General features: G+C 36.5%; 1 protein-coding gene across 2 annotated transcripts in view; it reads left to right on the top strand.

The window, feature by feature from the left end:
• Nucleotides 1-12,304, top strand: part of SYNPO2 (synaptopodin 2) — a 93,970-nt gene extending 81,666 nt beyond the window's left edge. For both annotated transcript variants that reach the window (XM_009472361.2, XM_087736986.1), the window contains one exon: nt 7,967-12,304. In XM_009472361.2, coding sequence (XP_009470636.2) covers nt 7,967-8,533 — 567 coding nt within the window. In that variant the 3' untranslated portion in view covers nt 8,534-12,304. The remainder of the gene's footprint in view (nt 1-7,966) is intronic.
• The last annotated feature ends 263 nt before the right edge of the window (nt 12,305-12,567 follow it).

The raw sequence follows: 12,567 nt of genomic DNA, 5'->3' as shown, positions 1-12,567 counted from the left end.
CCACCTTCAAGTATTACAATATAATTAATATTTATTTTCTTTGGTTTTAGAAAAAAAAATCATTAGCCTTTACTTTGTATCAACTTAAAACCCTTTCATTGTCCATACAAAATAGCAAGGTCAGAAACTAGGACCAACTTTGCACTTGTTTTTCAAATATTCATTCACAAGGCTTCATCTTCCAAGACCTTCCTCTAAGCTGTGTAATATAAATGTCCAGAAGGTGGCAGCAAATATTCTTCCTTGCAAGAAATCGTCTATTCCAAGGAAAGCTAAGACGCCTATGGCCAAAAAAGTTTCAGCTATTTGCTTTTTATAAGCATAACTGTATTGTATTTTAATAATCACATATGGATAAAGAGTAAATGATAATGGAAAGCACTGATTTTCTTTCATTTACACAGGTGCAAACTGAGCTAACTGAATAACTAATTTATGACAGGTTAGCAGCATTCTTTTATGTTTCTTTTCCACATAGGCATTTTGCAGTAGTGAAGGCCTAATTCTAATATCTTACTTTTCTCTTCTACCATTACTTGACAACTAAAAAGGACTTTAGTATCAAAAGCAGACTTTGTCACAAAGCTTATGTAAGATGGTGGACAATAACTGTTTCACTAGTTTGTATACTAATGATGAAAACAAGATTATTCTCACCTGAAATAATACCACAGTTATAAACAATCTAAACTTAGAATAAATTAGGTTCCAGTTCTAAAATTCCCTATAAATTTTGGAAAGCAAGCCCTGACAAGTCAGCTTTGAGGAAGTTAGGATCAGACACGAACTATGTGATTCTAATCTATCACTATGTGATTCTAATCTATCACTAGTCTCAGTACAGCCACTGACAAGGCTTTAGTTGTTAGACAGGTAAGATTCCCTGCCTCTCCAGCCATTCGTATCCCCATTAACCAAAATGCTACATTCCAATTTTAGCCTGCTATGAATTATTTCCAGAGTTTCAAATAAATATATTTTTTCCATTCTATTTCAAAATTTTTGGTATCCATATTGTAAAATAGCTGGCAGAGCCGGCAGCATTTCAGAGAGAAATGTTTAAATTGTAAATGGTTTGGGATGAAAAAAGCTATAATAAGATTAACAGTATGTCCCCCTTGAATATGCAGTTCAGTTTAAAAATCTGAAGTGCTTGTTTTATGTTTAAAAAATAGGAAGAAGGAAAGAATTAAAAGGCATAAAAATCAAGTATTACTTCTTTTGTCCTACCATGTTCTCAGTGATTTGGTCTCTAACTGCAGTAGCCATTACAAGCCCATAGAAAGCAAAATGAGAAATGCATCGCTCTGGGCTTTTTATAAAGACAGAGTCATTTTTTGTACAATTGTTTTATCTACTTCCTCCTCCTTTGTCCCCTTTTCATGTAAACATCAGCCAGGTGCTAATGTTAACTCAGATTTGAACATGCTTTGATATGGGATTAAGGACCAGGACCATAGTAAACAGATAAAAATAAAACTGCCTTAATGACTTAGGCACCTAGGTTAATTCTTTTGAAGTGACTTAATCAGGTGGGAGTCTATGTTGCAGAGAGCTTCACTGAGACATGGACTACTGAAAAGTCCAACCTACTTTTGAAAATAGAACTCTTGGCTTTTTTCAGAAATCTAATATATGTCTCCTTAACTGGTGAAAAGGCAGTTTCAGCATGTAAACATATGAACAGTTTTCACTTATTAAGGAGATGTGCCACCTGAGACAGAAAAGCAGTTATTGTGAAATCATTTCACTAAGTAGTATTTTGCATTCCCATTTGGTCTGTAAAATGAAAAATATCTTTCTGACTCTTGCCTTTAAAATTTGCACTATTTTATGAAACTAAGTATCGCTCTTTTTGTCTTTCAGCTTTTCATAACTATCAAGAAATTTGAAATAGCAGTAAGTTCCCAATAACCAATTTTGCTGGACTATTGATTTAGATATTATTGAATCAAAGGTAGACATTCACACTCCTTCAACTTATATTAAACAGATCTATAGGTGCACGCACCTTTTATAAGTACTGTGTTTACATTCATTCACTGAAATAGTTTCTTTTGGAAATAATATTAAATTCGTTTTCGTTTATATTAATACACAGCTTATAAATATCAAAGATGCTTGTGGCACAATAGATGTTTGCTTCATTGACCAGTTTATAAATAGCTTGCATTTTTAACATTAATGTTAACCTAAAGCTAAAGTTTATTCTGTTTGCACAGACAGCCGAGCAGGCAGCAGCTCTCGTTAGGATTCTATGATTGCAATGGACAGCTCTGAACTGCCTTTCTTCTTCTTGACATCCCAGAATCACCTTCCCTTCAGTAACCATTGTAGAAAAGATCTTTCCCTCTGAAAACATTCACACGAGGCAATGGAAAAGAACAAATTAATCACTGTACAGGGTTCTGGTTTGTTTTGCAGCATAATACTTTGAGTGCTAGTATGGTATTATAATGAATGTTTTACAACAAGATCACAGTAACACAATATGTGATAATGTAATAATTTTGGTAGCATATCACTCTTCTTTCCTTTCTCCCTCGATTTCTGGGAAGAAGAATGGAAAATCTCTACCCCTCTTTTTATGATCTTCTTGTAGCTTAAGGGAGACTGAGGGTAGAATAATTATTCTCTAGTTGCACTTCATATTTCCCACTGTCTCACTTATGATCTGGGCTTTGTGCATTCTTTTTAGTACGTTCTTGTCAAAAGATGTATCTCCAAGAATTAAATATGAAGGGAAAAGAATAGAAAGTATCACTGCGTCTGGCTGCTGCTGTCCAGTGGATGAATGATGACTTCTAGTGATTAAACGTTGCCTGAATTTCAAAGTTTGTGTTTGCTAGTTTGAAGGGGCTGAACACCAAAATAGTGACAGAAATCAGTATATGAATATCAAATACAGATCGGCTTTGAATTTAGAAATGTTCAGACCTAGACTTTCAGTCTAGGAACACCACTGACAATAATAAAAATTAAATGCAATGAAAACAAGGCAATATTGATCATCTCTCAGTTCCTGCATTTGAGACACACTTATATTTTAGCAAAATCATGCTTTTCTACAAGTGCATCAAACCTATTTACCACAGAGTGTGAAAAAATGTGCAATAATATATATTCTGAAACCAAAAATTATTCAATCTCAGAATAAAGTTGGGATAGATAGAAATACTCTATTTTTTCATTCAATGAATTATTGCAGAAGTATGTCACTATGCAATGTACAAAAATCTGCTGTGCAGGGTGCTATTGGATTACTTTTATTACAACAGATACTACCATAACAATCTTAGCAATCAGTAGGCTTAGAGACTAAATTCCTCTTCCTTAAGGTAAACACTGAGGCATTATGGCATACTGCATGTAACTGATGCATTCCCTATATTTCTTCCATGGGTGATGAAAGAAATTCAATAATTTTCTGTGAAACAGATATGAAAATTAGAAAAATATTCCCCTGAATCCAAAGGGTTATAACTGCTTCAAGTTGCAGCCACTTTACAAAACTTAGTAGAATTGCTTCAGGCCAAAACTGGTATTTAATTTTCCTAGATTTATTAAAAATAAAACTAACATAAAATTTTGTTTCATTCTCTCTGAGCTTATGGGAATGTAGATTATGATGACAACTGCTATTTATTTTAGGAAGACTGTAATTCAAAATAACCAAGGCTTACTTTAGCCAAATATATTTTCACCTTCTTGGATCTTCTGAGACTTCAAACCCTCTTCTGCCCACCATCAGCATAGTTCTGACTTTTTCTTTTTGGGAAATGTAGAGAATTCAGCCAGCTCCTTTTATCAATAGCCTCTTCCTTCAAAAATTATTGGTCCACTCTTTCTCCCCATCAAAAGTCAGACAGCCAGACGCAACATTATAACTGGAAATCAGTGAGTAAGTGGGGCGCTCTCTTAACTTTTTCCTCAAATTCCTTCAGGCCCTTACAGAATGGACAAAGTACTTCAGCCTTTTTCCAGGACCTATTTGCCCTCACAGATTTTGTCCTCTCACAATCCAAAAAGATAACTCGGTTAAAAACACACACTGTTAAGCTCTTCCTTCATGGAAGGAGAGATTAATCCTTACTTCACCAATACAACGGAAATAGATATGCAATTTCACATTTTAGAATTTTAAAGTTAAAAAACAGCCAAATCGTCAGAACAAACATCAGAAACAGCTAAATCATCAGAAAAAACAGCCAAATCAGAACGGTATCTAAATACAAGCTACCAAGTGGGAAAGGAGAAGAATTTGACTGGTCCAGGAATCTCAAAACAGGACCAAGTATGCTAAAGAACTGCCTACAGATGAGAATCATCCAGCTGACAGTACCATAGTTTGACAGTTTGATCTTGCAGCAGGAACTTTGTTGCTGTGATTTGGATGTGGGTTGAACAATTTCCCGATAAACTGGCACAATCTCTCACTGGCTAAGTAAATCGGTCCAGTTGCTGCAGGTTATCTGGCAGTCTGTTTTCATCTAATAGAGTGATCTCTGGATAATCCTATTCAGAGCCAAGGAAAGCCATCCTTACATAATGAAACATTCTTCACCTCGTAAGACTTTATGAACTATTTGGATTCTTACCTAGTCATTTTATCCCTGAGAGCCTGTCTAAGGTTAAAAATAAAACAAAACATGAATACAAGGAATTTTAGTATATCCAAGCTTATTCCCAAGGCACTACTGATGTTCCCGTTCGCTGACCACATGTCTTCCTGCAAGGCCTAACATTCTAACCAAACACAGACCCATGCTGCACAAAAGCTAATAAACCAGCAGAATCTCAGACCAAAATGGAGAAAAGATTTTTATTTGCCTATGAGACTAAAATCTTCCATATCCGAAGTATTTTGCATTATTTTTTTTTCATAAGGACCAATTCAAAAGATATAATAATATCCTCCAGATTATCAGTATTTGAGATGCTGCTTTTTCTGCAACAACCCTTACATGCTGAATTTATGATTTACATGACATTAGAGGTGCTGTGGATAGATATGATTTGAAGTACAAACACTTGTTCATTGAGGTCTTCCAAATTAAGGACATAAGAGATTCTCAAGCCAGTAAAACACTCTTCCCCAAATCTGGTTGTCAAAACTCTGCGCTAGTTCCTGTATACTGTATTGTTTGATTCATAGAGAGGTTTTCTCTATGAGGTCATTTTAGCTCTCTTCTGCCAGCTCCCTTTCTTCTCCTTATATGAGAAGAAGCTATCCGTAGAATAGTTTCCATCATCATAGAATAATATCTTATTTTCTGTTAATGATCTTGATTTTCTGTTGAATCTGATCTAACACCTGTACTAAAAAAATTTAGAACTCGCTAGAACGTGAACATTTAATTTTGTCTACACTATTTCTGCTTTTACAAGTTAAACTTCTGCCTTCGTAACATAATAAATGGCCCATTTTTTCAGACAAATGGTGAAATACACTTGATGATAACTCATCATTCTCTGATTAAACTCTGTCAAAGAAAATTAGCGCCTGCTTTATCACCAATGGTTAGGCCAAAAAGATACTTCTGCAACTTGATGAACTCTGGAGTTTTTCTCTAAACATGACAGACTGAAAAGTATCTTTATCTAACTGTCTTGAAATGTCAGATATTTTATGCAACACTTTCTTCAACAGTTATCATTTCCTTCTGCATCTCTGGAATCCTACAAAGTACTCACAGGGCTTGGAACTGGAATCTCGATTAAATAAAGGGGAAATGTTCTGTCTGCTCAGCACGAACAATGTTCTAGAACCCTCCTGAGAGCAGTGAACACAGGTGGACTAACTAGGTGAACCTCTCTGATCAACTTTTTCATCCCCTCTGTACATCCCTCCCTTCTTAGTTTCATGGTTCAGGTTATCAGATTAATTTCTAATAGAAACTGTATCTCATTTTGCATACCTATTTTGATTTTGCACTTTAAAAAAAAGTATTCTTGCCAATAATTTAAACAAAATGCACTAACCAGGCTTGCTGAATAAGCTCTTTTCTGTGGATTCAGTGAAGAAAGAAATTGCAATTCCTCCTTAGAGGAAGGAGAAGTACTCTGACTGGCCTGTCTGGGTCTGCCCTTCATTGGTCCCAAGCATGATCTATTACCTGGACTCTTATTTTCCAGTAAGAAAAAGAAATCCCTTCCATTAGGGGAAGATGTGGAGAAACTTTAATCCATTCTTTACAGTATATAACTTCATCTATGGGAAAAAAAGTTTCTATATTTTCTTTTATTCACTTATCTTCCAAATGGATAATTCTTGCTTTTTATACGCTACCGTCTTAGAGTACTCAGTAGGGATCTGTCTATATGTGATGACCTGATCAGCCACATTTTAATGTTTGATCATCTCAAGGTTTAAATGAGGATGTTTAAAAATTAACTGAGCTAAGTTGCCCAAAATGAAGCATTTTTTTCTGGATAGAAGTAGAACCTCATCAAAATTTGCCATAGGTATGTGGGGGCAGGATTAATAATGTTGGGGAGTTTCCCCTCTGGAACTGCAAACGGAATAGCTGGTCATAGCTAAGAGGTGAAAGGATAGTCCTGTTACAAAGCATTAGTTGTGAAACTTGTCAAAACTCTCATTACATAACTTCTGCGTGTCACTCTACGCTTTTTTTAAGACATTCAGACTGAGCACCACCAAAATGACTGAAAATAATGAAATCAGTACTGTCTGTCTTAGTTTCCATCTCTCAAATACAAGGCTGATAGTAAAACATAACTTAAAAGCCTGTATGAAGCAGAGGTCTTTTAAGTTTCTTGAATGTGTCAAGATCCTGTGACAGAAAAGCCTATAAAACGTGACATTTCTGCGTGCATCTTTGCTAGAGAAGCCTTGATGCCTAGATCATACCTTGTATGATCAGATACCTATTGGCTGGTAGCTAGATCATGCTCACAGTATTTTAAGTTTTGGAAGCTAATTAGGAAAAGTAACACAGGCCAATGTCGTTTGAATGAAATGCTAGCAAAGCCTCTGGCAAAAGAGCCTGGAATTTCACACCAGATTTGAGAATTAAAGGCATTTAAACCTCAGGCTATGAATCAATGGCTGTAAATCAATGAGTTTAGGAACCACAGGTATAGAGACTACGTGGTAAGAACAATGTAATTTGTCTGTGTAACACAAAGAACATGTCTGGCTTGGGGAAAAGGCTGTACCTGTTTCATACGCTGCCAAGTGACTGTTGCAGCAGAACCTTCTCATGAACACAGTTTCTGTTTCAATGTGCTGCATTACTAAGAAGATTAGGATTTGTCAAATATGAGTGGATTGCTCCTATAAATGGGTCGGAATGTACTGAAATTTTGCAGGCATTGCCTTTTAAAGAAGCCAGGTTAAGTAGCGTCATGTAAGGGTATTAAGTGAATGACTGCATTAACGTCTTTCATTTTTTGTATTCATTTTTGTGCCCTGAAAAGTGAAAACTAGGGTAAGTCTAGTAATTTTAGAGTAAGAAATGCCTTTCTTAAAAAGAGAATGCCAAAGATCTGTTCTCGGACAGATCTCCTAGACAGAGTCTGTTATCAAATAAATTAAGCTGTGCCTGCATGTTAGAACACACGCAGAACTGTCACAACATGACTTCCTTTTTCATTATTAAAAATGGTCTTTTCAGAACGAGGCACACTAGCTAAGTAGTGGAAAAACTGCACAGTTGCTAACGTAATTGTACCTTTTCAGTAAAAGCCTGTCTTTAGTCTATTTACTTTCCTCAAAAATTCACTCTGCTCTGTCTTTGTGCCTGTTTCTTTCTCTGCCTCCTTTTTAATACCTCCTCTCTTTCCACTGAATTAAAGTATTAAAAAGTACCCATAGACATAAAAAGGGATTGCCAGGATGTCATGTGCTTTCAGGGTCTGTTGTTCCAGTTTGGAAGTGAAGAAAAGGGGTTTCCTTTTTTGTTGTTTAATAATTGTAACTATATTTGGCATTTTGTTTTCCTAGGAAAGAAGCAGTGGACGCTCACTATCACTTCCTGGGAGACCTTCTTCATACATTTCTCGAGCCGTGTCTCCTACTTCTCCTCTTATATTTCAGCCTGTCCCTGATTACTTCAGCAAGCCAGACGCAGCAGCCGACAGGCCTGGCAAGAGACTGACTCCCTGGGAAGCAGCAGCAAGATCCCCTCTTGGCCTAGTGGATGAAGCTTTTGGGCCCCAAAACATGCAGGAATCTATTGCTGCTAATGTAGTGTCAGCTGCTCGCAGGAAAACACTTCCTGAGCCGCCAGATGAATGGAAACAAAAAGTTTCTTATGAGCCTCCAGCCCCAAGTGGTAGTGTAGCCTTATTAGGAGGGAAGCAATCGCGTAATGTATCACCCCCCAAAAGCTCCCTGTCTGCCCCAAGTGCCACCACGCAGGCTGGCTCTCAGCTGCGGTATGCTTACTGCAGTCAACGGTCCAGAACAGATCCTGATATAATGTCCATGGATTCCAGGTCTGACTATTGTTTGTCAACAGCTGATTCAAACTACAATCCACAGCCAAGGGGATGGAGGCGTCCAACATGAGCAGCTGAAGGGCCTGGCATATTTTCCCTTCTTCCAGCTTTACAAACCTTAGATTTGAGTTGGAGAAGGAAAGTTTCTTGCTGGCCTGACAACCTCTGAACTAAAGAAATGAGAAGGCAAAATTGAATGGAGCTCAGTTTTCACATGACTGCAGGGCTAGCAGCCTCTAGAATAGACTCAGTTTTACACCTAACCTAAGACTGTTCTGTTCATCAAAAGGCAAAAATACACATTTCTTGGGCTGAGGGGTGGGATGAAAGTGGGGCAACCAATGTGCTTGATACAAAAATCTAGAAAGGATGTAGATGGAGACAGTACAAGTGCTTGCAGTTAAGTTAATGTGGAAAAAAAAGGAAAATAAGGGCATTTTAAAGGCAAGAAGTATTTTACAGGATCTTGTAGGTTTTCTGGGTATGTTTGACATTTGAGTACCAAGGTACTAGATATAACCAGACTTGGGAAAGCTCCAATGGAAGTGGAATACTTGGAAGCACTGGCTTTTTTGCCATATGTTTTCTTTATGGCATTTTTAAAGTGAGCTAAGAAAGTATATCAATGAATATTTTTACTGTGGCAATAGTTAAAATACATCTGTGGTCATGGTGCCTGAATCCCTACCACATGTAGATATATGTAATCTTATGCAGTCATCCATTTCAGATGGATTTCAAGACAGTTTCAATGGAGTTTTACATATTGTAATTAATCAAATAATCTGAACACAACAGGAGGAAAGGTGTTATTAATCGAGGTCAGTACCATGATACTTGAACAACAAGAAAGATGAGGAAAGTATTTAGAGTGTATTTAAACTGGACTGCAAGTTAATTTTGTAATAAACTATCGAACACGTCAGAGGCTGAACAGCCTTTATTTCTCTGTGAAATGCACTACTGGCTGAACATTTACTGCTACAGCATCTGGTAATCTGACTGGCTGGGCAGTTATTCTTAGTATCTAGATAGCTCAATGTTTAGAAAGCTTTTGATTTGTATTCTCAGTTTGGAAGACATAGAGAAATTGTTTATCAAGAACAATACCTGTTACCATAGAAATTGGTAAGTGAGAGAGGGTTTACGACATGTGTTACACGGTATGAGTCTAGTAAGAGTAGCAAATATTTGGACGGTTGGTTACAATTAAACTATCTTGATGGATCTGAAGAGATGGTAAATAATTTTTGCTGGTGATACATATCTTGCATTTACAGCTTATTTAAACAATAGATGTATGTGGCTAAAAATATATGTATTCCAAGCTTATTGGGTAGTTTAGATGTTAAAGCATTAAATGGATATCCCGAGTTTTACAAAGTGCTGTGCATCCTCCTCATTTTGTGGGGCGTTCTTCAAGGATCTGTCAAGCACAGTCAACTAAAATTACTGCAGAAGCACTGTTAACTATCCTTAGTCTCAGTAAGGTTGTCAGCTGTGAGTAAAGTGGTTAGATTAGAAAGGACTAAAACATATATGCAGTAAGAAAGAATATATTACAAAATATTCCCTTCTACAAAGAATTTTCCATTATAGCAATTATAAAATATACTTGGTATAAAGGAAAGAGGAAAATCAAACCCAGACTCAGTTGAGCTGGAACTTCCCGTAAGAGCAAATAATTACATTAAAAATACACCCTTAATGAGTTTAAGTTGGCAGTAATTCTCTAGTCAAACAGAAGCCTCCCTGAAATCAACTGATCCTTTTGATCAAGCAGGAAATGAAGACATGGGGGTTGTAAATCTTTAAACTAGGATCATATTGCTATATCACCTCACAAATTTATTTAACAAATTATGAATTTGCGAAAAAAAGACGATTTAGAAAAATTGCATGAACAAGGCTGCCACGTTATGCCTGAAAATGAGCTTTGCACCTCAGAGTCTAACATGCACATGACCAGAGTAAATTTTCCTGCCATACAGGCAAAAATACATTTTTCTTTGCAGAGGCCCATAATGTCCCCTTTCATCATGACTGGGAATATTCCCACTGAAACCAATGGGACTGTGGTAGTCCCATCAGCCTTAAGGCTAAGGATTTGTCTTTGGATCCAGGCCTCTCCCTGGAAATACATGTCAAATTTTCACTTAATTAAAATTCAAAGTGAAAGTCAGTGAAATTTATAATTCGAAGTCATCAAGTCCTTAACTATTCAATAAATACTAGTGCATGTGTATTTCACAGAAGGCCTACATTCTGAAAATTATATAATGCTTACATATTTTGCTGAACTGTGGTCCATATTACCATTATAAAATGATTCCCTGTATCCAAGTCAAGTTCAGGTTTCTGTTTTGAACTGTATCCTTTACATTGTTAAACTGGAAACCAGATTAATGAGTTTGCGGTAAGGCATATTTTTACCCAATACAATTATTTTAATTCGCAGAATCAGATGCCTAACCTTGAAATTCTCATTGAAACTCATGTTCTGAATTCTAAGGTCATACATCTACCAGAAGGAAACGCGTGCTTAATTTTAGGGCACATGCAATTAAAAATTGCCAAAAGTATTTTTAAATTTTGATATTACAAAAAAAGTTACCATACAAAGTGATAATAAAAAGAATTTAATGCTGTGATCACATAGCAATACGGAAAAATATAGTCTAGGATCGAGCTCTAACCGCCCGCCCCCAAATATGCAAAAAACATGTAAGAATGGCAGAATCGGAGAGTTTCAGACAGAATCACTGCCTTTCTGTTAATGTCCCAAGAAAAACAGTGTAGCCTTATAATTTTCTTCTATTCACAAGAAGGAATTGATCATTAATTACTTCTGTGAACGTGAGAATTACTGATGTTGAGTTTCATGTGGCTTCGTATCTTATCATAGATTAACTTGGGTGTTTAACATAAGCTACCACAGATTTTTTTTTTTCCTCCTGCTGAGGATTTACTAGCTCTCTTTCCCATATGGGTTCTCTCATATCTAATAAGGAATGAGTTCACACTGCAGCACTTCCCTCAGTAGCAACACTGGTAAGTGTACCCAGCTGCCTATTTTTACAAGGTCTGTGGGCAATGGATTGTCTTTGAGATTTATTCCACTGCCACATGGAAATGAAACAAATAAACATTTTCAAAGTTATTAATGGGAAGACAGACATACACACAGGCATGCAGACAGACCACATAGCCTTGTTTACAAAGGAAATCAGGCTAAAACCGGATTGAGACAATGTACTGATCTCAATGGAAGCAGCAGGCCCAGACTACTAAATGAACTATTAGTGCATACAGAGCTTTATGAAGAACCACACGGCATTTTTCACTTCCTACTCTTCACCCCACTCCTCCACTAGCAAAGCAGCTTTCTGTCAAATAGTTGTGACTGCTGTGCGTGAGTTCTGAATATATTAATGCAAGTACTTCTTACATTTGTTTTTGAATGCACAGATCTGCTCAGTAAACGTGAGGAAAAACTTCTCTTGGTATTTTAAATACGTTGGGTTTGTGTTCGCCCTCAGAGGTGTCCCTGGTAATATGCAGAGTATCTGAATACACAATATAATTGAAAATTCAGTTTCTTTAGTTATGTTACATGATGATGTTCACAACTCTTGTTCATAATTTGTTTTCATTTTGGTTTGCTTTAACACAACCAAATATCTATTCACATTGCATTTCTGCCTAGTAGCAAAAGACTGTATTATCTTTATAAAAGGCTTTTCACTTCCAAAGACTTTTTGTTCACTGCAAAGGACACTTTATTTGAGAGTGCATGCCAGAGATGTAAATTGTATCATTTAATAAAGTGATTTGACCAATAGGATGAGAGACATAATTTTGTTTGCCCTAAATTCTTGTCTGTTTGTTTAAATAATCTGAACCCAAGTAAAGCCTAATCTCTTTTTTTCTGCACCATTTTTAGATTCAGTGACTTTGCCTTTTGGTGACCTCGTGCTGATATGAGGTTCTAGAAGCTTAATCAGCACCAGGTCAAATGGCAACTTGTCAAATTCAGTAGAATTTAATTTCCATACTGACTAAGCAGAGGAAGGAAATGCAGTGAAGCATAATCTACCCAGGTAA

This window comes from Nipponia nippon, unplaced genomic scaffold (genome assembly GCF_047370975.1).
Source record: "Nipponia nippon isolate SJK-2023a ecotype South Korea unplaced genomic scaffold, ASM4737097v1 scaffold_6, whole genome shotgun sequence".
NCBI lineage: Eukaryota > Metazoa > Chordata > Aves > Pelecaniformes > Threskiornithidae > Nipponia > Nipponia nippon.
Note: the sequence above shows the minus strand (reverse complement) of the source record. Positions and strands in the feature narration are given on the sequence as shown.